At 44.8% G+C, this 25,665-nt stretch overlaps 1 protein-coding gene across 1 annotated transcript in view; it reads right to left on the reverse strand.

Annotated features, from left to right (window-relative positions):
* Positions 1-22,006, reverse strand: part of LOC309564333 (putative glycine N-acyltransferase-like protein 1B) — a gene marked incomplete at both ends in the record, with an annotated part of 39,114 nt that extends 17,108 nt beyond the window's left edge. The window contains 4 exons of the mRNA XM_082268960.1: positions 9,810-9,942; positions 19,955-20,081; positions 21,385-21,492; positions 21,929-22,006. Of these exons, the coding sequence (XP_082125086.1) occupies positions 9,810-9,942; positions 19,955-20,081; positions 21,385-21,492; positions 21,929-22,006 (446 nt within the window). The remainder of the gene's footprint in view (positions 1-9,809; positions 9,943-19,954; positions 20,082-21,384; positions 21,493-21,928) is intronic.
* Between the last annotated feature and the right edge of the window lie 3,659 nt (positions 22,007-25,665).

Consider the following 25,665-nt stretch of genomic DNA (forward strand, 5'->3'; position numbering starts at 1 on the left):
GCAGTGAACACAATCCTTTTGGGGTGCAGTGAACAAAATCTTTGTGGGGTACAGTGAACACAATCTTTGTGGGGTGCAGTGAACAAAATCTTTGTGGGGTACAGTGAACACAATCTTTGTGGGGTGCAGTGAACACAATCTTTGTGGGGGTGCAGTGAACACAATCTTTGTGGGGTGCAGTGAAGACAATCCTTTTGGGGTGCAGTGAACCTAATCCTTTTGGGGTGCAGTGAACACAAGCTTTGTGGGGGTGCAGTGAACACAATCTTTGTGGGGTGCAGTGAACAAAATCCTTTTGGGGTGCAGTGAACACAATCTTTGTGGGGTGCAGTGAAGACAATCCTTTTGGGGTGCAGTGAACACAAGCTTTGTGGGGGGTGCAGTGAACACAATCTTTGTGGGGTGCAGTGAACACAATCTTTGTGGGGTGCAGTGAACAAAATCTTTGTGGGGTACAGTGAACACAATCTTTGTGGGGTGCAGTGAACAAAATCTTTGTGGGGTACAGTGAACACAATCTTTGTGGGGTGCAGTGAACAAAATCATTTTGGGGTGCAGTGAACAAAATCATTTTGGGGTGCAGTGAACAAAATCTTTGTGGGGTGCAGTGAAGATAATCCTTTTGGGGTGCAGTGAACACAATCTTTGTGGGGGTGCAGTGAACACAATCTTTGTGGGGTGCAGTGAAGACAATCCTTTTTGGGTGCAGTGAACAAAATCCTTTTGGGGTGCAGTGAACACAAGCTTTGTGGGGGTGCAGTGAACACAATCTTTGTGGGGTGCAGTGAACAAAATCTTTGTGGGGTACAGTGAACACAATCTTTGTGGGGTGCAGTGAACACAATCTTTGTGGGGTGCAGTGAACAAAATCCTTTTGGGGTGCAGTGAACACAATCTTTGTGGGGTGCAGTGAACACAATCTTTGTGGGGTACAGTGAACAAAATCTCATACTTCTGAAGATTTGAGGGTGCTGCCTGTTTCATCCTCCTCCTCCTCATCCATCCTTTTAGGGGTACAAACAATAGTAATTGGGGCCTAGTGTGGTTGTGTACGTGTGAGATACATACACTTTTTTTGATCATATTTCCTATTCCGCTATTCAATAAAAACCTTTGGGGATCAATTAAATTGCGGGATAGTCTGTGTCGGTACGTGTGAGATCCACCTTTCCAAGTTTTTGGGGTTCATCTCATACTTCTGAAGCTTTGAGGGTGCTGCCTGTTCCATACTCCTTCTCCTCCTCATCCATCCTTTTAGGGGTACAAACAATAGTAATTGGGGCCTAGTGTGCTTCTGTACGTGTGAGATACATACACTTTTTTTTGATCATATTACCTATTCCGCTATTCAATAAAAACCTTTGGGGATCAATTAAATTGCGGGATAGTCTGTGTTGGTACGTGTGAGATCCACCTTTCCAAGTTTTTGGGGTTCATCTCATACTTCTGAAGCTTTGAGGGTGCTGCCTGTTCCATACTGCTCCTCCTCCTCATCCATCCTTTTAGGGGTACAAACAATAGTAATTGGGGCCTAGTGTGCTTCTGTACGTGTGAGATACATACACTTTTTTTTGATCATATTTCCTATTCCGCTATTCAATAAAAACCTTTGGGGATCAATTAAATTGCGGAATAGTCTGTGTCGGTACGTGTGAGATCCACCTTTCCAAGTTTTTGGGGTTCATCTCATACTTCTGAAGCTTTGAGGGTGCTGCCTGTTCCATACTCCTCCTCCTCCTCATCCATCCTTTTAGGGGTACAAACAATAGTAATTGGGGCCTAGTGTGGTTGTGTACGTGTGAGATACATACATTTTTTTTGATCATATTTCCTATTCCGCTATTCAATAAAAACCTTTGGGGATCAATTAAATTGCGGAATAGTCTGTGTCGGTACGTGTGAGATCCACCTTTCCAAGTTTTTGAGGTTCATCTCATACTTCTGAAGATTTGAGGGTGCTGCCTGTTCCATACTCCTCTTCCTCATCCTCCCTTTAGGGTAGGAAAAAATTTAATCGGGCCTAGTCTGTGTTTGTACGTGTGAGATACACAGTTTTTTATCCTATTCCGCTATTCAATACACACCCTTTTGGTGTAAAAAACATTAAATTGCGGCATAGTTTGCATATTTGACTGTGAGATACACCCGTGCGATACTGTTGTTCTTTTGTTCCGCTATTCAATAAACACCTTTCTAGGGCAAGATCTTAAATTACAGAAATATGAGGAGAGCGTCAAATAGGGGCCGTGGCCTGGGTCGTGGTGCTGCTGGTAGAGCTTCTGTTGCAAGGAGAGGACGTGGTCGATCTGTGCCAGCTACACGCACAAGTGAAACACCTTCCTCAAGTGTGAGTAGGCGACAGAACCTGCATCAGTATTTGGTAGGGCATCATACGCCTCTGGAAGTGATGAGGCCAGAACACGTAGAGGCGATAGTAGATTGGTTTGCTGCTGACAGTGCCTCCAGTTCCTTCACATTGTCTCCCACCCAGTCTACTGCAGAAAGGTCAGAGTTGGCACCTGCAGCCAATGTCCAACCGTCTTTCACCTCACCCCCTTGCAAATCAGGCAAGCAGTCTGAGCCCCAAGCCATACAGCAGTCTCTTATTCTTTTCGAGGACTCTGTCAGCAGGGTTTCCCAGGGCCATCCACCTAGCCCTGCCCCAGAAGTGGAAGAGATTGAGTGCAGCAAAGCCCAACCACTTATTTCTCAAGATGAGTACATGGAAGGACCATCACAGCACGTCTCCGATGATGACGAAACGCAGGTGCCAACTGCTGCGGCGTTCAGCATTGTGGAGACCGACAGGGAGGGCAGGGGTGAAGACTGGGTGGAAGATGATGTGGAGGACGATGAGGTCCTCGACCCCACATGGAATGAAGGTCATGCAGGTGACCTGAGTAGTTTGGAGGAAGAGGCGGTGGTCGCACAGAGCCACCAGCACAGCAGAAGAGGGAGCAGGGTGCAGAAGCGGAGCGGCCATGCCCTAGACACTACGCCTGCTACTGCCCAACGCAGCAAGGGAACGAGCGCACCAAAGTCAGCTCAAAAGAGTTCTCTAGCGTGGAAGTTCTTCAGAAAATGTGCTGATGACAGGACACGAGTGGTTTGCACCCTGTGCAATCAGAGCCTGAAGCGAGGCATAAACCTTCTCAACCTGAGCACAACCTGCATGATCAGGCATCTAAGTGCAAAGCACGAGCTGCAGTGGAGTACACACCTTCAAAACCAAGAAACGTCTCTGGCTCATCCTGCTTCCTCTTCTGCTGCAGTCTCGGCCGCTCCAGCCACATCTGTAGTCATACCGGCACCTGCCACCTCGCAAACAGACGATCTGTCAGCAACACCACCACCTGGGTCACCAACAACCATCTCCACAATGTCCCGTGGAAGCGTTCAGCTTTCCATCTCCCAAACACTTGAGAGGAAGAGGAAGTACCCCCCTACCCACCCGCGATCCCTGGCCCTGAATGCCAGCATTTCACAATTATTGGCCTTTGAAATGCTGTCATTCCGTCTGGTGGAGACGCCCAGTTTTAAAAAGCTTATGTCGGTGGCTGTCCCACAGTACGTCATGCCCAGCCGCCACTACTTTTCCAGGCAAGCCATCCCTTCCCTGCACAACCAAGTGGGGGAAAAAATCAGGTGTGCACTGCGCAACGCCATCTGTGCCAAGGTCCACCTAACTACCGATACGTGGACCAGTAAGCACGGTCAGGGGCGTTATATCTCCCTAACGGCACACTGGGTAAATGCAGTGGCGGATGGGCCTGAGGCGGATAGCAATTTGGCGCATGTCCTTCCACCACCGAGGATTGCAGGGCGCTTCAGTTTGCCTCCTGTTCCTAACTCATCCTACTCCGCTACCTCATCCTCTACCGCCTCCTCATCCGGACAGCGTAATACCTTCACCATCAACTTCAGCACGGCCAGGGCTAAACGTCAGCAGGCAGTTTTACAACTTGCCTGTTTGGGGGACAAACCACACACCGCGCAGGAGTTGTGGAGGAGCATGGAACAGCAGACAAATGAGTGGTTGCTGCCAGCAAGCCTCAAGCCCGGCCTGGTGGTGTGCGATAACGGGCGAAATCTCATAGCAGCTTTGGGCCTAGCCGGTTTGACACACATCCCTTGCCTGGCGCATGTGCTGAATTTGGTGGTGCAGAGGTTCCTTAAAAACTACCCCGATTTGTCAGAGCTGCTGCAGAAAGTGCGGGCCGTCTGTGCGCACTTTCGGTGTTCTCACCCTGCTGCTGCTCGCCTGGCAGCGCTGCAGCGTAACTTCGGCCTTCCCGCTCACCGCCTCATATGTGACGTGCCCACAAGGTGGAACTCCACCTTGCACATGCTGCAAAGACTGTGCGAGCAGCAGCAGGCCATAGTGGAGTTTCAGCTGCAGCATGCACGCGTGAGTCGCTCTGCGGAACAGCACCACTTCACCACCAATAACTGGGCCTCCATGCGAGACCTGTGTGCCTTGTTGCGATGTTTTGAGTACTCCACCAACATGGCCAGTGGCAATGACGCCGTTCTCAGCTTAACTATCCCACTTCTATGCCTCCTTGAAAAAACAATTTGGGCGATGATGGAAGAGGATGTGGCACAGGATGAGGAGGAGGAGGATGAAGAGGTAACATTTCAAAGGCTTTCAGGGCAGTCATTCGCAAGGGGCTCCGAGGGTGGGTTCCTGCACACACAAACGCCAGGGACACAATTGTCCAGCAGGGGCACAGTTCTGGAGGATGAGGAGGATGAGGAGGAGGAGGAGCTGGAGGAGGAGATGGAACCATGTTCACAGCAGGGTGGCACCCAGGCCAGCTCATGGCCATCACTGGTGCGTGGCTGGGGGGATACAGAGGACACGGACGATACACCTCCCACAGAGGACAGCCTTTCGTCGCCTCTGGGCAGCCTGGCACACATGAGCGATTACATGCTGCAGTGTCTCCACAACGACCGCCGAGTTGCCCACATTCTAACTTGTGCTGATTACTGGGTGGCCACGCTGCTGGATCCCCGTTACAAGGACAATGTACCGTCCTTAATTCACTCACTGGAGCGCGATCGCAAGATGCGCGAGTACAAGCGCACGCTGGTAGACGCGATGCTGCTGGCATTCCCATCTGACAGCGGGGCCACAGTGGAAGCACAAGGCAGAGGAGGAGGAGGAGGAGAACGCCAACGCAACCAGGGCACCGCCAGCACCTCAGAAGGCAGGGTTAGCATGGCCGAAATGTGGAAAAGCTTTGTCAGCATGCCACAACAAACAGCAGCACCAGCAGCTCAGATGGAACGTCTTAGCAGGAGGCAGCATTTTACCAACATGGTGGAGCAGTATGTGTGCACACGCCTACATGTAGTGAATGAGGGGTCTGCCCCCTTCAACTTCTGGGTCTCCAAATTGGGCACATGGCCTGAGCTTGCCCTTTACGCCTTGGAGGTGCTGGCGTGCCCTGCAGCCAGTGTATTATCTGAACGTGTAAAGAAATCAGGTGCGCTGCCCTAGTGCATATGTGCAACATACAAAATGATGCAAACAAATAAACCAAAAATGCAATAATAATGCAAAAAAATGAAAACGTATGCAATTCGTGTAAAACAAAAAATGTCCAGAAGGTGACTAGTGATACACCAATGTGCAATAAACGTCCATGTTATAAGTCCATAAATAAAGTGCAAAAAATGGTGACATAAGCTTCCAGCTTGGGGAAAGGTGAACTGTGATTGGAAGGTGCAAAGTCCCACCACCAGCTTGGCCTCTTACCAGAAGTTAAACGTTAAGGGCATATATGAATATGACCGCTCCAAAGGTCATGCAGCCAGGTAGAAAAGTTCCCAGAAATACAGAAGGCACTCTGACACACTCGTGCTCCCTAGACTCTTACCGGACAAAAGCCAAACAAGAAGCCTGGTTCTATGGTGATGAGTGGTCCTGCCGGGGGTTACTGGACTCTAGGATGGCTGATGTAGTCCTTGTGTCCAAGAGGAACAGACCCAGTCAGAAAGCCTGACGAAAGAAGATCCTGCCAAAGGTGACTAGACTCTGATTGGCTGCTGTAACTCCTTAGTCTGGTTGACCTCAATAATAGGGGACACAACAGAGGGGACCGCAATAGTGCATTACCAACAGTAGATATTTATTAAAAACAAATGGTTGCACTTACAGTTGTGAAGACAATAATAGCGAGTTCCCTCACGGAGGAGCTGTCTAAGTGGATGCCCTATCGGGAGAAACGCGTCAGAGAGGAGGCGCCGCGTCATCACATCTAGACCAGGCAGCGGTCCGCACTGCAGGCGGACCCCGCCATACAGCTCCTCCGTGAGGGAACTCGCTATTATTGTCTTCACAACTGTAAGTGCAACCATTTGTTTTTAATAAATATCTACTGTTGGTAATGCACTATTGCGGTCCCCTCTGTTGTGTCCCCTATTATTGAGGTCAACCAGACTAAGGAGTTACAGCAGCCAATCAGAGTCTAGTCACCTTTGGCAGGATCTTCTTTCGTCAGGCTTTCTGACTGGGTCTGTTCCTCTTGGACACAAGGACTACATCAGCCATCCTAGAGTCCAGTAACCCCCGGCAGGACCACTCATCACCATAGAACCAGGCTTCTTGTTTGGCTTTTGTCCGGTAAGAGTCTAGGGAGCACGAGTGTGTCAGAGTGCCTTCTGTATTTCTGGGAACTTTTCTACCTGGCTGCATGACCTTTGGAGCGGTCATATTCATATATGCCCTTAACGTTTAACTTCTGGTAAGAGGCCAAGCTGGTGGTGGGACTTTGCACCTTCCAATCACAGTTCACCTTTCCCCAAGCTGGAAGCTTATGTCACCATTTTTTGCACTTTATTTATGGACTTATAACATGGACGTTTATTGCACATTGGTGTATCACTAGTCACCTTCTGGACATTTTTTGTTTTACACGAATTGCATACGTTTTCATTTTTTTGCATTATTATTGCATTTTTGGTTTATTTGTTTGCATCATTTTGTATGTTGCACATATGCACTAGGGCAGCGCACCTGATTTCTTTACATATTCTACAACATACACTCTAAGGTAGCAGCACACCCTATATTGAATCAGCGCACTTTCCTACCCACCATATTATCTGAACGGGTATTTAGCACGGCTGGGGGCGTTATAACAGACAAGCGCAGCCGCCTGTCCAGAGACAATGTGGACAAGCTCACATTCATTAAAATGAACCAGGCATGGATCCCACGGGACTTTTCCGTACCTTATGCAGAATAGCAATGGATACCGACCTTACCCATTGCTGACATTGTTCCATTTTTGCTCTTTCTCACTCTTTTGGGGTGTACCCTCATTTAAAATTTGTGAAAAGAAGCAGTGTTGGCTACCTCGTCCTCCTCCTCAGGGCCAGATTAACGTAGGGGCTATTGGAGCTGCAGCTCCAGGCCCCTACCTTTTATGCCCCGGGTTGGCCATATTCACTGTTACCGCTCTTCTGTCACTTTTAAACACAGAAGTCTGGCTTCTATGCTCGCTTCCCCAGGCAGCACCCTCAGAACCTCCCCACACAGCGCGAAGGCCGGACAAGGAGGGACAGTTGCCGATGCATGGATGTGTTTATGGGCTTCAGAGACAGCATCCCATGTTGAATTAGGCATGCATGGCTGCACCCTTCCTCCTCTGGGTGCATGCCAAGGCACGGCCCTTAAGGCCCTTTAAAATCCTCAGCACCAAGACCATGATGCTCTTAATCCGGCCCTGGTCCTCCTCCACCGCCGCTTCCACCTACACCGCCCATAGGTGTGCGCAGCCTATTGCATTAGGGTGTGCACCCCAAAGTTGAAATACACATGCATGTGTTTGCCTACATGTACATGGCCCCGATACATTACTCTCCCTGCTGGCAAAGAGAAATAGAGCAGAGCAGGTCCGAGGGAGATCTTTCCCATCTCCTCACTGGCAAACAGAGCGATAATGCTATGTGCCCTAGGTGATTAGGGTGTGCCCAGGTACACCCGGAACACCCTGTGCGCACGCCTATGACACCGCCACATCCACCACCACCTCAACCTCCCTCCTACTCCATATGGGCCTCGTCCTTCAGAGATGAAGAACATTGTTTTATTTTTCTGTTTTTTTTTTTGTTGTTTTAAGTTATTTCCCTATCCACATTTGTTTGCAGAGCACTTGCCATGCTCTTAACTATGTTTTGCTGCCATTTGCAGCACTCTAGCCCTTTCCATTGGTGTTTTAGAGCCATTTTAGTGCCTTAAAGTTCGGGTCCCCATTGACTTCAATGGGGTTCGGTGTCCGGGAAAAGTTCGGTAAAAGTCCGGGACACGGACCCGGACTTATTTTTAAAGTTCGGCCGAACCCGTCGAACACGGACATCTAGGTGTCCGCTCAACCCTATTTATAATGCCTGCGATATGTATTGAATCCTTATAAATGTTCATTCTATTTTATAAGTACAGTAAACCCCCCTCCATTGTGGGGGTTACGTTCCGGACCCAGCCGCGAAAAGTGAAATTCCGCGAAATAGAAAAACCCTATTAAAATGCATTGTAGCCATGTTTTTTTACTGTCACTGTACGTGTAAAAGCATTTTAAGGTCTTTAAACACACTTTTAAAACAATAGAAACTAATTTAAACACATAAAAGATACTAAGAGACAGAGCAAGAGCTATGAAAAACACAAAAATATTTCATTTTTAATGATTTATATAGTAAAATAACATTACAAAAAAAAACGCGAATTACCGGGACCGCAAAAACTGAACCGCGATGGAGCGGGGGATTACTGTAATCCTACCATCTTTCCTTTATATACCCCTGATGAAAGAAATTTATTTTTTCTGACCTAATTTTTATCCACATATTGAGTATTCAGTCGTTATTACTATTTTTTATGAATTTTGTAATTTTTTGCACGTTTTATATGATGCAATAAAATATGTTTTTTTATGCACTTCAGTATCATATGGTTTTCAGTTGCCATTAAATTCCTTTTTCTAGGGGTAGTCCTTTTGTTCCTCTAAGTAGGGATAGACCGATTATCGGCATGGCCGATATGCACTTTCCCCGATATATCAGTATCTGCCCCAGAACTGGCCGCTATTGCCGATATTTTGGTGATGTAATTTTGCCTTCTTAGGCCGCCTCCCTCGCTTTGGACAGTCTCGTCTGGAGTCGGGACTAGTCTCGCAGGAGTGTATCACCCACCCACAGCAGCCCCGTGCCAGCCAGCCACCCACATCCACAGGCCCTGTACCAGCCAGCCACAGGCACTGTACAAGCGACCCAGCCAGCCACCCACAGGCCTTGTACCAGCCAGCCACCCACAGGCCCTGTACCAGCCAGCCACCCACAGGCCCTGTACCAGCCAGCCACCCACAGGCCCTGTACCAGCCAGGCACAGACACTGTACCAAACAGCCAGCCACCCACAGGTCCTGTACCAGCCAGCCACCCACAGGTCCTGTACCAGCCAGCCACCCACAGCCCCTGTGCCAGCCAACCACCCACCACAGGGTGTCAGCCAGTCAGCCACCCACCACAGACTGCCAGCAAGCCAGCCATTGAGTATTAAACAAAAATTAACATGTTCAGTACCAGATTTGTGTCAAAAATTGTCTTTATTTTTCAAAACTTTAAATGTACAAAATATCGGCCCATATCGGCCGATACCGATATGTTGTGACCAAAATATCGGTATCGGCCCTGAAAAAACCTTATCAGTCTATCCCTACCTCTAAGTGTTCTTGGGATGTTGGCAATGATTGAGGGATTCTCTCTGGTGGGTTTACAATTTACTTTTTTACTTCACAGTACCTTCTGTTGATCTCCTCCAACTCTTCATCTTTTAATTTTTCCCTTGTGAGCAGAAAGCCACCGATTGTCTCCATCTGCCTCCTGTGTTTGGAACTGACCTTCTGCAGCAGGATTTCTAATTCTGGCTGAAAACCTGTTTATGAATAGATAATATAATAATATTGGTTCACTTGCTTTATGGGTTGTCCTCAGGTGAGGCACACCAATGCTGGAGGGAGAAGCTGGTAGAGTTTAGAGGGCTTGGGTGTCATGTCAGTAAGGTTGGGTGAAGCTTACATGAAAGCTAGGTGCAGAGTGGCATGGCAGCAGTGAGCACACAGAGTCCAACTTCCCAAAAGCAATATATTGTAGAAAAGTTCAGCAAGTACAAACAGGCTTAGTAGGAAGGTACACTCATTGGGAGCCACTTACAAACTATAACAGCGAAACAACTGTGGTCTAAAGCCCAGAAGATGCCGACAGCATCTACCACTAGAAGCAAAATAAGGCCTGGCCGGTCCACACCAAAGAGGAATATTTTCTGGTGGAGGCAGATGTAGTCCCTGCACTCTCTCTACTCCTCTGAAACCTTTTCCTATCTCTAAGTATTGTCCCTAACAGACAAGGAGCCTGTCCCTAAGCTAGCCACTCACATAAAGCGCCCCAAGCTCGGGAGTCAGTCTTAAATAGACTCTGCTTGACCCAAGATGGCTGCAAGAATTACATGGGGTACTAGTATTGAATCGGATAGCTGCCCTTATATGATCAAGGAAATCACGGAGGAATCAAGTTCCTTTCAACTTCCTCCCCCACCTGCATTGCCGCTGTGCTCAAGGGCCACCTGCAGTGGCAAGAAGACTGCACCTGCCTACTTATGGGTTTCAGACATCCTGTATAAAACTCAGATTGAGCCATATAGAGGGATGGGACATAGTTTTCCTAGGTCTCCTTGTAGGGATATTTGTCAGACATGTGCATATGTGCCTGGAGATATTTTTGTGTGTGTATATATATATATGTATATATATATATATATATATTTATACTGTATATATATATATATATATATATACTTTACAGTGCATTGCGAAAGTATTCACCCCCTTGAACTTTTCGACCTTTTGCCACATTTCAGGCTTCAAACATAAAGATATAAAACTGTAATTTTTTTTGAAGAATCAACAACAAGTGGGACACAATCATGAAGTGGAACGAAATTTATTGGATATTTCAAACTTTGTTAACAAAAAAAAAACTGAAAAATTGGGCGTGCAAAATTATTCAGCCCCTTTACTTTCAGTGCAGAAAACTCTCTCCAGAAGTTCAGTGAGGATTTCTGAATGATCCAATGTTGAACTAAATGACTAATGATGATAAATAGAATCCACCTGTGTGTAATCAAGTCTCCGTATAAATCAGTGGCGGCCCGTGCATAGGGGGCGCCAGGGCGCCGCCCCCCTTAAAAAAAAGGAAAAAAAAAAGACAAAAAAGAACAATAAAGTTATAGAAAAAAAAAAATCGGTTCGCCGGCCTATGTGGTGGCTAAAGGAGGGGTGGGGTTTACGACCCAGAAAGGCGCAGATTGGCTGCCTTCTGGGGGCGTAACCTGGGTGCAGGAAAGAGCGCTTGGCCACCCCCACCTTCGTGATATCCTGGCTGTGATTGGTCCAGTCTCCAGCCTGGACCAATCATCATCCAGGACATCCGATCGCTGACGTCGCAATGGGGGCGGTGCCGGTGCGTGCGTCAGTCACTCACTGTCACCGCCGCTTGGAGGACGAGGGAGAAGCCGCTCACCTTCCCCCCGCCGCAGAAGAGGACGAAGGATCGAGGAGGGGAGAACCCGCCGCCGGGAGCCGAGCCGCCGCCAGGTAAGTACATTAAATTGAAGGGAGCACGCACGCTGGTCTCTGCATTGATTGGGGGACAATGCTGTGGGCACTCTGCAATCATTGGGGTACGATGCTGTGGGCACTCTGCAATCATTGCGGTACAATGCTGTGGCACTCTGCAGTCATTGGGGTACAATTCTGTGGCACTCTGCAATCATTGGGGTACAATTCTGTGGCACTCTGCAATCATTGGGGTACAATGCTGTGGGCACTCTGCAATCATTGGGGGACAATGCTGTGGGCACTCTGCAATCATTGGGGTACAATTCTGTGGCACTCTGCAATCATTGGGGTACAATTCTGTGGCACTCTGCAGGCATTGGGGTACAATTCTGTTGCACTCTGCAATCATTGGGGTACAATGCTGTGGGCACTCTGCAATCATTGGGGTACAATGCTGTGGGATCAAATCGCAAATAAATCGCAAATACAAAGTCCATCTATAAAAGTCAGGTAAAAGATCGGGTAAGAAGGATCAGAAGGTTATAGGGGTGATAGTCCTTATGAGGTGCAAAGAATCCCAATGAATTCCAGAGGAGCCAGGTGCAGATAGCAGAAAACACACACTCCCTCCACCTTCCAGAGTGGCCTCTCACCTTAATAAGGTATTACACGGGCATTGCAAACATAGACAAATCACAGACTCCGACCTCTTGATAATCCTTCCAGCGGTCAATGATGGAAACCAATCTGTAGTAAGCATGAGCCTACACCACTTTGTACTGCACACTCCTGTATGTCTCTCCGATAGCTGCTCTGCTCCCCGCTCCAGAGCTCCGCTAGGACTCCAAGATGGCCGAACCCCCTCCCACTCTCCTTTCCGCAGAGCCTACGTCAGCGCGCAGCTGCGTTAATTTCCGACTCATTTCCAGCCCAGCCCAGGCTGTACGCTGGTCTCTGCATTGAAAGGGGGCATATACCATCTCCTGTACCATGACCTGTGATATGCCTATACCATATCTGTGCCATGCCTATACCATATCTGTGCCATGCCTATACCATCTCCTGTACCATCACCTATGCCATGCCTATACCATCACCTGTGCCATGCCTGTACCATGACTTCAAAGTCATGCAATTTTTTACTGCGTATTTTGGCGCGAAGCAATACCTATTACATTTTTCTTTTTGCGCCCCCCCCCCCAAACATTTTGAGCACCAGCCGCCACTGGTATAAATGCACCTGCACTGTGATAGTCTCAGAGGTCTGTTTCAAGCGCAGAGAGCATCATGAAGAACAAGGAACACACCAGGCAGGTCCGAGATACTGTTGTGGAGATGTTTCAAGCCGGATTTGGATAAAAAAAGATTTCCCAAGCTTTAAACATCCCAAGGAGCACTGTGCAAGCAATAATATTGAAATGGAAGGAGTATCAGACCACTGCAAATCTACGAAGACCTGGCCGTCCCTCTAAACTTTCAGCTCATTCAAGGAGAAGACTGATCAGAGATGCAGCCAAGAGGCCCATGATCACTCTGGATGAACTGCAGAGATATACAGCTGAGATGGGAGACTCTGTCCATAGGACAACAATCAGTCGTATACTGCACAAATTTGGCCTTCATGGAAGAGTGGCAAGAAGAAAGCTATTTCTTAAAGATATCCATAAAAAGTGTAGTTTAAAGTTTGCCACAAGCCACCTGGGAGACACACCAAACATGTGGAAGAAGGTGCTCTGGTCAAATGAAACCAAAATCGAACTTTTTGGCAACAATGAAAAACGTTATGTTTGGCGTAAAAGCAACACAGCTCATCACCCTGAACACACCATCCCCACTGTCAAACATGGTGGTGGCAGCATCATGGTTTGGGCCTGCTTTTCTTCAGCAGGGACAGGGAAGATGGTTAAAATTGATGGGAAGATGGATGGAGCCAAATACAGGACCATTCTGGAAGAAAACCTGATGAAGTCTGCAAAAGACCTGAGACTGGGACAGAGATTTGTCTTCCAACAAGACAATGATCCAAAACATAAAGCAAAATTCACAATGGAATGGTTCACAAGTAAACATATCCAGGTGTTAGAATGGCCAAGTCAAAGTCCAGACCTGAATCCAATCGAGAATCTGTGGAAAGAACTGAAAACTTCTGTTCACAAACGCTCTCCATGAAACCTCACTGAGCTCGAGCTGTTTTGCAAGGAGGAATGGGCAAAAATTTCAGTCTCTCGATGTGCAAAACTGATAGAGACATACCCCAAGCGACTTACAGCTGTAATCGCACCAAAAGGTGGCACTACAAAGTATTAACTTAAGGGGGGCTGAATAATTTTGCTCTCCCATTTTTTCCATTTTTTATTTGTTAAAAAAGTTTGAAATATCCAATAAATTTTGTTCCACTTCATGATTGTGTCCCACTTGTTGATTCTTCAAAAAAAATTACAGTTTTATATCTTTATGTTTGAAGCCTGAAATGTGGCAAAAGGTCGAAAAGTTCAAGGGGGCCGAATACTTTCGCAATGCACTGTATATATATATATATACATACAGTATCTGACAAAAGTGAGTACACCCCTCACATTTTTGTAAATATTTTATTATATCTTTTCATGCGACAATACTGAAGAAATTACACTTTGCTACAATGTAAAGTAGTGAGTGTACAGCTTGTATACCTGTAAATTTGCTGTCCCCTCAAAATAACTCAACACACAGCCATTAAGTTCTAAACCATTGGCAACAAAAGTGGGAACACCCCTAAGTGACAATGTTCAAATTGGGCCCAATTAGCCATTTTTCCTCCCCAGTGTCATGTGACTCGTGACTGTCATGTGACTCGTTAGTGTTACAAGGTCTCAGGTGTTAATGTAGAGCAGGTGTGTTAAATTTGGTGTTATCGCTCTCACTATCTCATACTGGTCCCTGGAAGTTCAACATGGCACCTCATGGCAGAGAACTCTCTGAGAATATGAAAAAAAGATTTGTTGCTCTACATAAACATGGCCTGGGCTAAGAGAAGATTGCCAAGACCCTGAAACTGAGCTGCAGCACGGTGGCCAAGACCATACAGCTGTTTAACAGGACAGGATAATGACCCATGTCACAAAGCTCAAATCATCTCACCGCTGGTTTCTTGAACATGACAATGAGGTCACTGTATTCAAATGGCCTCCACGGTCACCAGATCTCAATCCAATAGAGGACCTTTAGGATGTGGTTGAAGTAGATTCGTATCATGGATGTGCAACCAACAGATCTGCAGCAACTGCGTGATGTTATTATGTCACTATGGACCAAAATCTCTGAGGAATGTTTCCAACACTTTGTGGAATCTATGCCATGAAGAATTAAGGCAGTACTGAAGGAAAAAGGGGGTCCAACCTGGTACTAGCAAGGTATACCTAATAAAGTGGCCGGTGAGTATGTATACAATATACTGTATATATATTTATATATATATATATATATATACAGTGCCTTGCGAAAGTATTCGGCCCCCTTGAACTTTTCAACCTTTTGCCACATTTCAGGCTTAAAACATAAAGATATAAAACTGATATTCAAAAAGGGTCAGAGGCATATACCGGGAAATTATAGGCCTGTCAGTTTGACATCAATAGTATGTAAACTTCTGGAGGGGATGATAAGGGACTATATCGTAGAGTTTGCTAAAGACAACAACATCATCAGCAGTAATCAGCACGGGTTTACAAATGGGCATTCTTGTCAAACCAATCTCCTAACATTCTACGAGGAGGTGAGCTGTGAGCTAGATAGGGGCAGACCAGTGGATGTGGTGTACTTAGATTTCGCTAAGGCATTTGATACAGTTCCCCATAAGCGCTTAATTTATAAAATAAGGTCTGCAGGTATCGACAGCAGGGTTTGCTCTTGGATACGGAACTGGCTAAAAGGGCGTGTCCAAAGGGTGGTAATAAACAGCGCATACTCAGACTAGTCTGAGGTTGTAAGCGGGGTGCCCCAAGGCTCAGTCCTGGGACCAACCTTGTTCAATTTATTCATAAACAGCATTGAGGACGGGATCAGTAGTTCGATATCAGTTTTTGCAGATGACACAAAATTAGGCAGGGCAATAACTGCACAGCATGAAGCAGATATCCTACAGGATGACCTGGACAAAATAACGGAATGGGCAACGACTTGGCAAATGAGGTTTAATGTGGAGAAGTGTAAGGTTTTGCACTTGGGGACTGGAAACATAAAAGCACAATACACGTTAGGAGGGGAACCCTTGGGGGAATCAAAAATGGAGAAGGATCTGGGAGTCTTGGTTGATGATAGACTAGGCAATAGCATGCAATGTCAAGCGGCAGCTGCCAAAGCCGGCAGAATATTAGCATGCATAAAGAAAGGGATGTATTCCAGAGATTAGTCTATAATCCTTCCACTTTATAAAACTCTGGTCCGACTGCATCTGGAGTATTCTGTCCAGTTCTGGTCGCCAGTCCTCAGGAGGGATGTGTTGGAGCTGGAGAGAGTCCAGAGAAGGGCAACTAAACTAATTAGGGGATTGGAGGACCTTAATTATGAAGAGTGTCTGCAATCGCTTGATTTATTCTCCCTGGAGAAGAGACGCCTGAGGGGGGACATGATAGCAATTTTTAAATATCTCAATGGGGATCTCAGGTTAGAAAATAAGCTGTTCAGTCGAAGGGATTGCATGAGGACTCTAGGGCATACAATGCGATTAGAGGAGAAGCGTTTTAACCTCAGGCAACGTGGGGGGTTCTTTACTGTTAGGGCTACAAGATGTGGAATTCTCTACCACAAGAGGTGGTTTCTGTGGGTAGTATGGTGGCTTTCAAAAGACTCTTAGGGCTCTTTCACACGGCCGCTCCGCTTTTCCGCAAATCATCCTATTTTTTTGCGGATGATTTGCGGACATAATGTAAGTGAATGGCACTGCGGATGTCAGCGGAATACCATCCGCTGACAAATCCGATTTTCCTCCTTTCAGTTCTGTTCTGTTTTTTGGAACGGAACAGAACCCTATTTTTTCATCCGTGTAAAAAACGTAAAGGAAGGAAAATCGGATGTCAGCGGTGTCATCCGCTGACATCCGCAATGCCATATACTTACATTATGTCCGCATATCATCCGCAAACGGATGGGATGATATGCGGGCACACGGAGCGGATGACAGAAATGTCATCCGCTCCATGAAAAAAAAAAAAAAAAGGACCGCAGCGGAGCTCTCACACGGAGCGGCCGTGTGAAAGAGCCCTTAGATGTACATCTCAAGGATCAGAACATTCAGGGCTATGTGAGATGATTACAGCTACAGTAATCCCCCGCTACATCGCGGTTCAGTTTTTGCGGTCCCGGTAATTCGCGTTTTTTTTTGTAATGTTATTTTACTATATAAATCATTAAAAATGAAAGATTTTTGTGTTTTTCATAGCTCTTGCTCTGTCTCTAAGTATCTTTTATGTGTTTAAATGAGTTTCTATTGTTTTAAAAGTGTGTTTAAAGACCTTAAAATGCTTCTACACGTACAGTGACAGTAAAAAAATCATGCCTACAATGCATTTTAATAGGGTTTTTCTATTTCGCGGAATTTCACTTTTCGCGGCTGGGTCCGGAACGTAACCCCCGCAATGGAGGGGGGTTTACTGTACTCACATCTACACAGGTTGAACTGGATGGACTATTGTCTTTAGTCATCCTCACCTACTATGTAACTATATGTAACTATGTAATTTTTTGTGAAGAATCAACAACAAGTGTTACACAATCATGAAGTGGACCTAAATTTATTGGATATTTCAAGCTTTTTTAACAAATAAAAAACTGAAAAATTGGGCGTACAAAATTATTCAGCCCCCTTAAGTTAATACTTTGTAGCGCCACCTTTTGCTGCGATTACAGCTTTAAGTCGCTTGGGGTATGTCTCTATCAGTTTTGCACATCGAGAGACTGAAATTTTTGCCCATTCCTCCTTGCAAAACAGCTCGAGCTCAGTGAGGTTGGATGGAGAGCGTTTGTGAACAGCGGTTTTCAGTTCTTTCCACAGATTCTCGATTGGATTCAGGTCTGGACTTTGACTTGGCCATTCTAACACCTGGATATGTTTTATTTGTGAACCATTCCATTGTAGATTTTGCTTTGTTTTGGATCATTGTCTTGTTGGAAGACAAATCTCCGTCCCAGTCTCAGGTCTTTTGCAGACTCCATCAGGTTTTCTTCCAGAATGGTCCTGTATTTGGCTCCATCCATCTTCCCATCAATTTTAACCATTTTCCCTGTCCCTGCTGAAGAAAAGCAGGCCCAAACAATGATGCTGCCACCACCATGTTTGACAGTGGGGATGGTGTGTTCAGGGTGATGAGCTGTGTTGCTTTTACGCCAAACAGAACGTTTTGCATTGTTGCCAAAAAGTTTGATTTTGGTTTCATCTGACCAGAGCACCTTCTTCCACATGTTTGGTGTGTCTCCCAGGTGGCTTGTGGTAAACTTTAAACTACACTTTTTATGGATATCTTTAAGAAATGGCTTTCTTCTTGCCACTCTTCCATAAAGGCCAGATTTGTGCAGTATACGACTGATTGTTGTCCTATGGACAGAGTCTCCCACCTCAGCTGTAGATCTCTGCAGTTCATCCAGAGTGATCATGGGCCTCTTGGCTGCATCTCTGATCAGTCTTCTCCTTGTATGAGCTGAAAGTTTAGAGGGACGGCCAGGTCTTCGTAGATTTGCAGTGGTCTGATACTCCTTCCATTTCAATATTATCGCTTGCACTGTGCTCCTTGGGATGTTTAAAGCTTGGGAAATCTTTTTTTTTATCCAAATCCGGCTTTAAACTTCTCCACAACAGTATCTCGGACCTGCCTGGTGTGTTCCTTGTTCTTCATGATGCTCTCTGCGCTTTAAACTGACCTCTGAGACTATCACAGTGCAGGTGCATTTATACGGAGACTTGATTACACACAGGTGGATTCTATTTATCATCATTAATCATTTAGGTCAACATTGGATCAATCAGAGATCTTCACTGAACTTCTGGAGAGAGTTTGCTGCACTGAAAGTAAAGGGGCTGAATCATTTTGCACGCCCAATTTTTAAGTTTTTTTATTTGTTAACAAAGTTTGAAATATCCAATAAATTTTGTTCTACTTCATGATTGTGTCCCACTTGTTGTTGATTCTTCACAAAAAATTACAGTTTTATATCTTTATGTTTGAAGCCTGAAATGTGGCAAAAGGTCGCAAAGCTCAAGGGGGCCGAAAACTTTCGCAAGGCACTATATATATATATATATATATATATATATGATCGTATGCATTTTACGTATAATTTATCACTACAGAGCTGTATTTAAGCACTTGCAGCTAGCAGTGGCAGTTCAGAGGGAGGGAGGCTCTCCTTGGAACCTCATTGGTTCCAGTCACATGACACAGCCAAAGGAGGACTTCATCTCACACTGAAATGCCTGAACTGGTAAATTATTTCTTGGAGAGGAAGCAAAACTGGGGGAGAAATCTGTACTTGGGAGGAGCTGTACTGAGGGGAAATGGAGATCTGTACTGGGGAAACATTTGAACTAGGCGGGGAACTTTACTTGGGGGTTGGGGATCTGTTCTGGTGGGAAGGGAGATCTGTACTTGGGAGGAGCTGTACTGGGGTGGCCCTGTACTGAGGGGAAATGGAGATCTGTACTGGGGAAAAATTTTAACTAGGCGGGGAACTTTACTTGGGGGTTGGGGATCTGTTCTGGTGGGAAGGGAGATCTGTACTTGGGGTGCAGTACTGGTGTGGAATATTTGTCCTGAGGAAAGGAGATCTGTACTGGAGAAACTATAATCTGGGGGGGGGATATTTTAACTGGGGAGACTGTTCTAGGAGGAGATATCTGTACTTGGGGGAACTGTACTCAAGGTGGTGGTGTATTTCGTAAGGTGGGGGGTGCTAGATTGGTAGGGAAGGCGATCTGTACTGCGAGAGATTTGAACTGGAGGAAGAACTGCACTACGGGAAAGCGATATTTGGGGCATAGATCTGTACTAGAGGGACATTTATACTAGGGGGGAGCTGCACTGTGGATGATGCTGTATATTATTATACTAATATACTGTATATTATTTTATATTATGGAGAATCTAACCAGAGTAGCTGGATCACATAAAGGTGTTGGAAAACCCAAAACTTCCAAGTAGACAGAAGGGAGTCAGGAATTTTGGTCCAGACATTTCCTTGTTGGAATATTAAAGAAAAATAAGAATCCAGTGAGCTCTACCAATCTCAGTATCATAACTTTGGGTTAAATCACCCTTTAAATTCACATATATTGAGATTCATTCAGACCCTCTTCCTCACCTTCTATTTGAAGATCTTGGTTCCAGTTGATAACTCTGGGATCCTCCAGCATTTTGTGCAGATTTTGAGGGTCTTTAGTGAATAGGCAGTATGTATTCATATAATGATCTGAGGGGTCCTTCATGACCTACACAGGGAAATACAGAATATCTAGTGCAAATATGATCAACGAATGAATGCATATGATTCCTGCTCTTCTAAACAAAGTTTTGTAAAAAAAAAAAGAAAAAGAAAAGAAAGTATAAAAAAAACATTCAGATGTTATAGATTTCTTGGCATTTTACAGCTTAGATACCTCATAGTAAATTCAAGCCCGAATCAATGTATTTTATTTTAGCTTTAGATTGAGCAGAGAAGGGTTAGAACCTTTGTCAGTTTTCATTGCTGTCTTTACCACCATTGGGGATATTTACCTTTACTTCCTGGTGATTACACAGGAGGTAATTGGAAATTGTCTCCAAATGGTCACTAAATGTAAAAAAACCTTACATCGGTTTTAACCTTCACCTACGTTATCTAAAATTAGGAATGTCTTAGCTAGATTAACCCCTCGGACGATGGATCGGACGAAAAACGGATGAAAACGGATGAAAAACTGATGACAAAGGATGAAAAACGGATGATAAACTGATGATAATGGATGAAAAAGGAATGCAAAATTAATAACAAAAGATGAAAAACTGATGTTGACTGTAAAGAACTGATGACAAAAAACGTGACTCAACTGATGAAATGAACAATCCGTATGTGTGAAAGGGGCCTAACTCAAGCTGTAGCTATAAAATAAGAAATGGTTTAACTATAAAGTCAGCCTTAAACTAGAGAGAGGGGTGCTCTGCCCCATTTTTATAGAATTTTACTGTGCCATATTGAATTGCATCAGGTTATTGATTATTAGTATGCTGACATCTAGTGAAGGTTTTTTGTCACTACAACTTATTACTTAAGATTGGTGTCTCCCTCTGTCATCCTCTCATGTTTAATGCTGGTTAGTTTAGTCTTATCTAGACCCTCTCTGTTTCTTCCATGTTCCATCAGTCGGAGCTAAAAGACTAAAAAAAAATAAAAAAAACATCCGCTGTACTGCAATTAGCTGACGAAAACTTGCATTGCATTCAACTTCCATGGCTTAAGGGGAAATCAGCATGTGAATGGTGCTTAGTCACCAGGTGACCATACTATCTGGACAAACTTGGTCAAAGGAGGTATGCTGATGCATAAAGCAGCATTTAAAAAAGGACAAAGGTTTTTTTTTTTTTTGCTTAGGCTTGACTTAAAATGTTACAATCGATAGCAGGATTGCGTTAAGTATGTTAAGCATTCTGCTATCCCTAATGTATTGGTTTTGCATTAAAATATGAAAGAGTAACGGGAGCAGGTCTTAGACACAAAGCTTTATCTCCCATATCTGCGCAATTGCTCAAACCCACCTTCAATGAGGGACGACATATCACAGTGGAGAAGTCTGGCCACTGGTCAACCAGGACCTCTAGTTGGAATGCATTGCCGGTTAACACATGCTGTAGCGCTCCACATGCCTATATGAATGACACAAAGAGAAACTCAAACAACTAACATGTTCAAGTGAAGTTCACCTCTAAATAGGGGTAAGCACAGCTGCCTGGATTCAGTTTTGCAAATCTTGCTCGAAGTTCACAAACCTTGTGGCATACCACACTAAAGTCTATGGGGGGGGGGGGGGTAAATCTTATTCAATTCTTTCTTTTTGTAGATTTAATAAGCAAGCTATTGTCAAACATATAGTGTGGCAAATCCAGGTACTGCCATGGGGGACATGTACCAATGCAATTCCTTCAAATAATTGGCTCTTGTGACTCAGCTAATCAAGGAAAAGGCACATTATTATAAGTTGCTCATTTTTCATTTTGAGAACTTGCAAACTGACCAAAAGTTGCAAACCTTGTGAATCCATGGTAGCGGTGAATCCAAACCTCTTCCCTGCTTCAGAATTACCTTTAGTGACTCTGGAAAGCTGTGGGTTAGAAGTCTTCTCAGAGCAGTAAGCTTTGAGGAGCAAGTTAGGACAGACATTCTGTGGAAGGAAAAAGGTATGATGAAAAACAGGGGGAGACTAATATAAAGCAAGGTGGCAAGTGAGTGTTCTGATTTATGACCAATGAGGGTCTGTGCTGAGAAATAACGGGGCTTCCCACAATAAAGTTCAACATTATATTACACAGAGCTACTGTAAGTTTACAAAGTTACATAATTAAAACCTAACTTCAGACATTTTTTGTTTTATTTCCCTCTGTGACCCAATTGGGAAGTTTTTCTCTCACTTTCTGTCGTAAATGTCTTGGCTGGGCTTTGGATTGGAGTTGGGCATGCATGCATTCTCAGAAGGTGACTAACGAGGACCTGTACTGTGGAAGCTGTGCTCAAAGGAGACAAGCAAACTACAAAAGACTGGGCACCAGTATTGCTTGTCATCTCCCTGCAGCTGATCTTTGCTGATGTGGTCAAAGTTGTTAATGAAACTAGAGTACCTAAAGCTTGCCATACGCGGTTACAATTTTTTCCTTTAGCAGCTCACATGACTGGCTTACTGTTCAGGGGTATTCCCTGTATTGGAGGGACAGGGTAGGTAAAAGAGGGGGGTGACTGTGCCTGTATGTCAAGACTGATTTTGCAATGACAATGGCAATGACATCGCTAACGGGGCAAGGGAGGGTGTGGCATCCTTGTGGCTGGAGCCTCAAAGGGAAGGAAGAAAGAGTAAATGAATAGTGGATATACGCTACAGGCCCCCCTAACCTGAAGGATGAAGTGGAGGCCAAACACCTTTCACAGTTAGAAATGGTGATGAGGCAGGGCAATGTTATGATCCTGGGGGACTTCAATTATCCACGTAGTGACTGGGCAGGTCAAACTGCTTACTCATCTAGGGCTCGTCATTTCTTGAATATCTTGCAGGACAGTTTCATGTACCAATTGGTGGATGCTCCAACTAGAAATAATGCTCTGCTAGACCTACTAATTACAAACGACATAGAGCAGATGTGGAAGTAGGGATAACTAAGAAAACAGGGATCACGGAGTAATTCCATACACTGTAAATCATAGGAAAAGGAGTCACAAGGATAAGATGAGAACACTACATTAAAAAAAAAAAAAAGCAATTTACTAAACTGTGCACCATACTACATGGGATCAGATTCTAGAATCAAAGAACACTGAGAAAAATGGGAGTGCTTTAAGGACATATTAAATATTGGCATTAGTGCATTCCAATGAGAAACAAATATACAAGAACTCAAGATGAACATAAAAGGTTAAATTCCAGTGTAAAAAGCTTATCAATGAGAAAAAAAACTGTTCTTTAAAAAATTTAAGGCTGAGGGGTCACCATCGGCATTCAAACACTACAAAGAATGCAATAAGAAATACAAGAGTGTGATCAGGGAATCTAAAACAGACCACAAGAAACAAAGTATAAAAATCCCCCCCTTCAAATGTTTAAATATATTAATAGTAAAATGGTGAGGTCAGAGTATATTAGCCCCATAAAGGATAATCAGGGGAAATTGGTTACAAGTGGTAAGGAGAAGGCAGCTGTATTAAATATATTATTTTACTCAATCTTTACAAAGGAAAAGGAGGGGTATAATAAACAAGATTGTATTAGTAATGCAACATGGAATGTACTCTTATGGCTAACAGAAGCCAATGTTCAAAAAAGACTTGAAAAACTTAATGTGAATAAATCACCAAGACCAGATGGCTTACACCCAAGAGTACTCAAAGAACGTAGCCATGTTATACCCAGATCATTATTCCTAATCTTTAAGGACAGCCTTTTGCCTGGAATGGTACCAGCAGATTAACGAAAAGCTAATGGGGTACCATAATTCAAAGAAGGGCAGAGATCTACTGTACGGTACTGCGCAAAAGTTATACACAGGTCTTAAGAAATGCTGTAAAGTTAGAATGCTTTCATATGAAAAGACAAGAACTCACTGCTCAAGGTGGTGTAATTGCCTGATGAATCACACCGGTGCATGCCCCGGCTCGCCTCCGTGAAAACTTGATAAAGGAAAAGGAATTGGCAGCACTCGAGGTTGAGTCAAAATCCAGATTTATTGACTGGACATCCAAATATGACAATCGTGACAAGGTAGATGCGTTTCACACACTGACTGTGTGCTTAATCATTATCTGGTAATAATTAAGCACACAGTCAGTGTGTGAAACGCGCCTACCTTGTCACGATTGTCATATTTGGATGTCCAGTCAATAAATCTGGATTTTGACTCAACCTCGAGTGCTGCCAATTCCTTTTCCATTTTAATTGTTTATTTTTATCAATTCACAAAATGCAAAGTGAGTGAACAGAATAAAAATCTTGATTAAATCAATAATTGGTGCGACTACCCTTTGGTTTCAAACCAGCATCAATTCAATTCATCAAGCTCTTTTGAAGAAGCTCAAAGAAACAGGTAACGGACGCAGTGGTCAGCAAAGGATACTTAATGTAGAAGGTGAAAGACACATCATGCTTACTTCCCTTCTCCACTGGAAGATGTCCAGCAGTGCCATCAGCACAGAACCGGCAAAAACCAATGGGACCCAGGTACACCTATCTACTGTCTGGAGAAGTCTGGCTAGAAGTGGCCTTCATGGAAGAATTGCAGCCAAAAAGCCATACCTCAGATATGGAAACAAGGCTAAGCGACTCAAATATGAACGAAAACATAGGAACTGGGATGCAGAAAAATGGTAGCAAGTGCTCTGGACTAAATCGTCAAAATGTAAAATATATGGCTGTAGCAGGAGGCAGTGTGTTCGCCAAAGGGCTGGAGAGCGGTACAATATTGAGTGTCTGCAGGAAACAGTGAAGCATGGTGGAGGTTCCTTGCAAGTTTGGGGTGGCATTTCTGCAAATAGAGTTGGACATTTGGTCAGGATCAATGGTGTCCTTAATGCTGTCCATTTATTTAGTTATCTCTACACCTCTAATATTAAAGCAGAGTTCTGGCCTCGGAGATGAAATTGAGAAAAAAATACCCCCCGGGACAGTCAGGGCTAGTACATTCCATAGCCTCTGAACTGTCCCAGGTCGCGCTTACTTTTAGAAGAAATACTTACCTTGAAAATGTATTCTCCAGTGCTGCCATCTTGGGTGTGGGCAGCTGAAGCCAGCGCGTCCTCTTCTGCGTCCTCTTCTGTGTCCTCTTTGTCCCAGAATGCACTGCACCGGCCCCCACTCGTCACTTCCGGGGCCGACGTGTCATCCCTGCACAGCTTCTGGGCATGTCCAGAAGCTGTTTAGCAGGGAATGACGCGCCTGCACCGGAACTGACAAGCGGGGCCAGTGCAGGCGCATTGACTCCTGGGAGCGATGACGTTCAGCTCCCAGGAGTCATCGCAAGCAGGAAGAGACCGTGGCCGAAGAGGGAGGAAGTAGAAGGACAGTAAGTATACTTTCTTAAAAAACAAGGTAAGTAAAGAAAAAAACATTTCGGGAATATCCATTTGGTTTTTAGGGCATTCACAGCAAGCGGATGGGCCAAAGTTGTTTTTGAGCCCGGAACTCCGCTTTAATGTCTCTTCACATTTGCTGAGACAGCATATGCAATCAATTTAATTACCCCAGCCATCCGCAGTTTATTGGACTCTCCAATTTCTTATGAGTAAGTCCAAGCTGCGATCAGTCTATTTCCAAACTGAAAAGCATCAGAAGACGACAGCTT

The sequence above is a fragment of the Pelophylax lessonae genome (assembly GCF_965119305.1).
Source record: "Pelophylax lessonae genome assembly, chromosome: 9".
Lineage (NCBI taxonomy): Eukaryota > Metazoa > Chordata > Amphibia > Anura > Ranidae > Pelophylax > Pelophylax lessonae.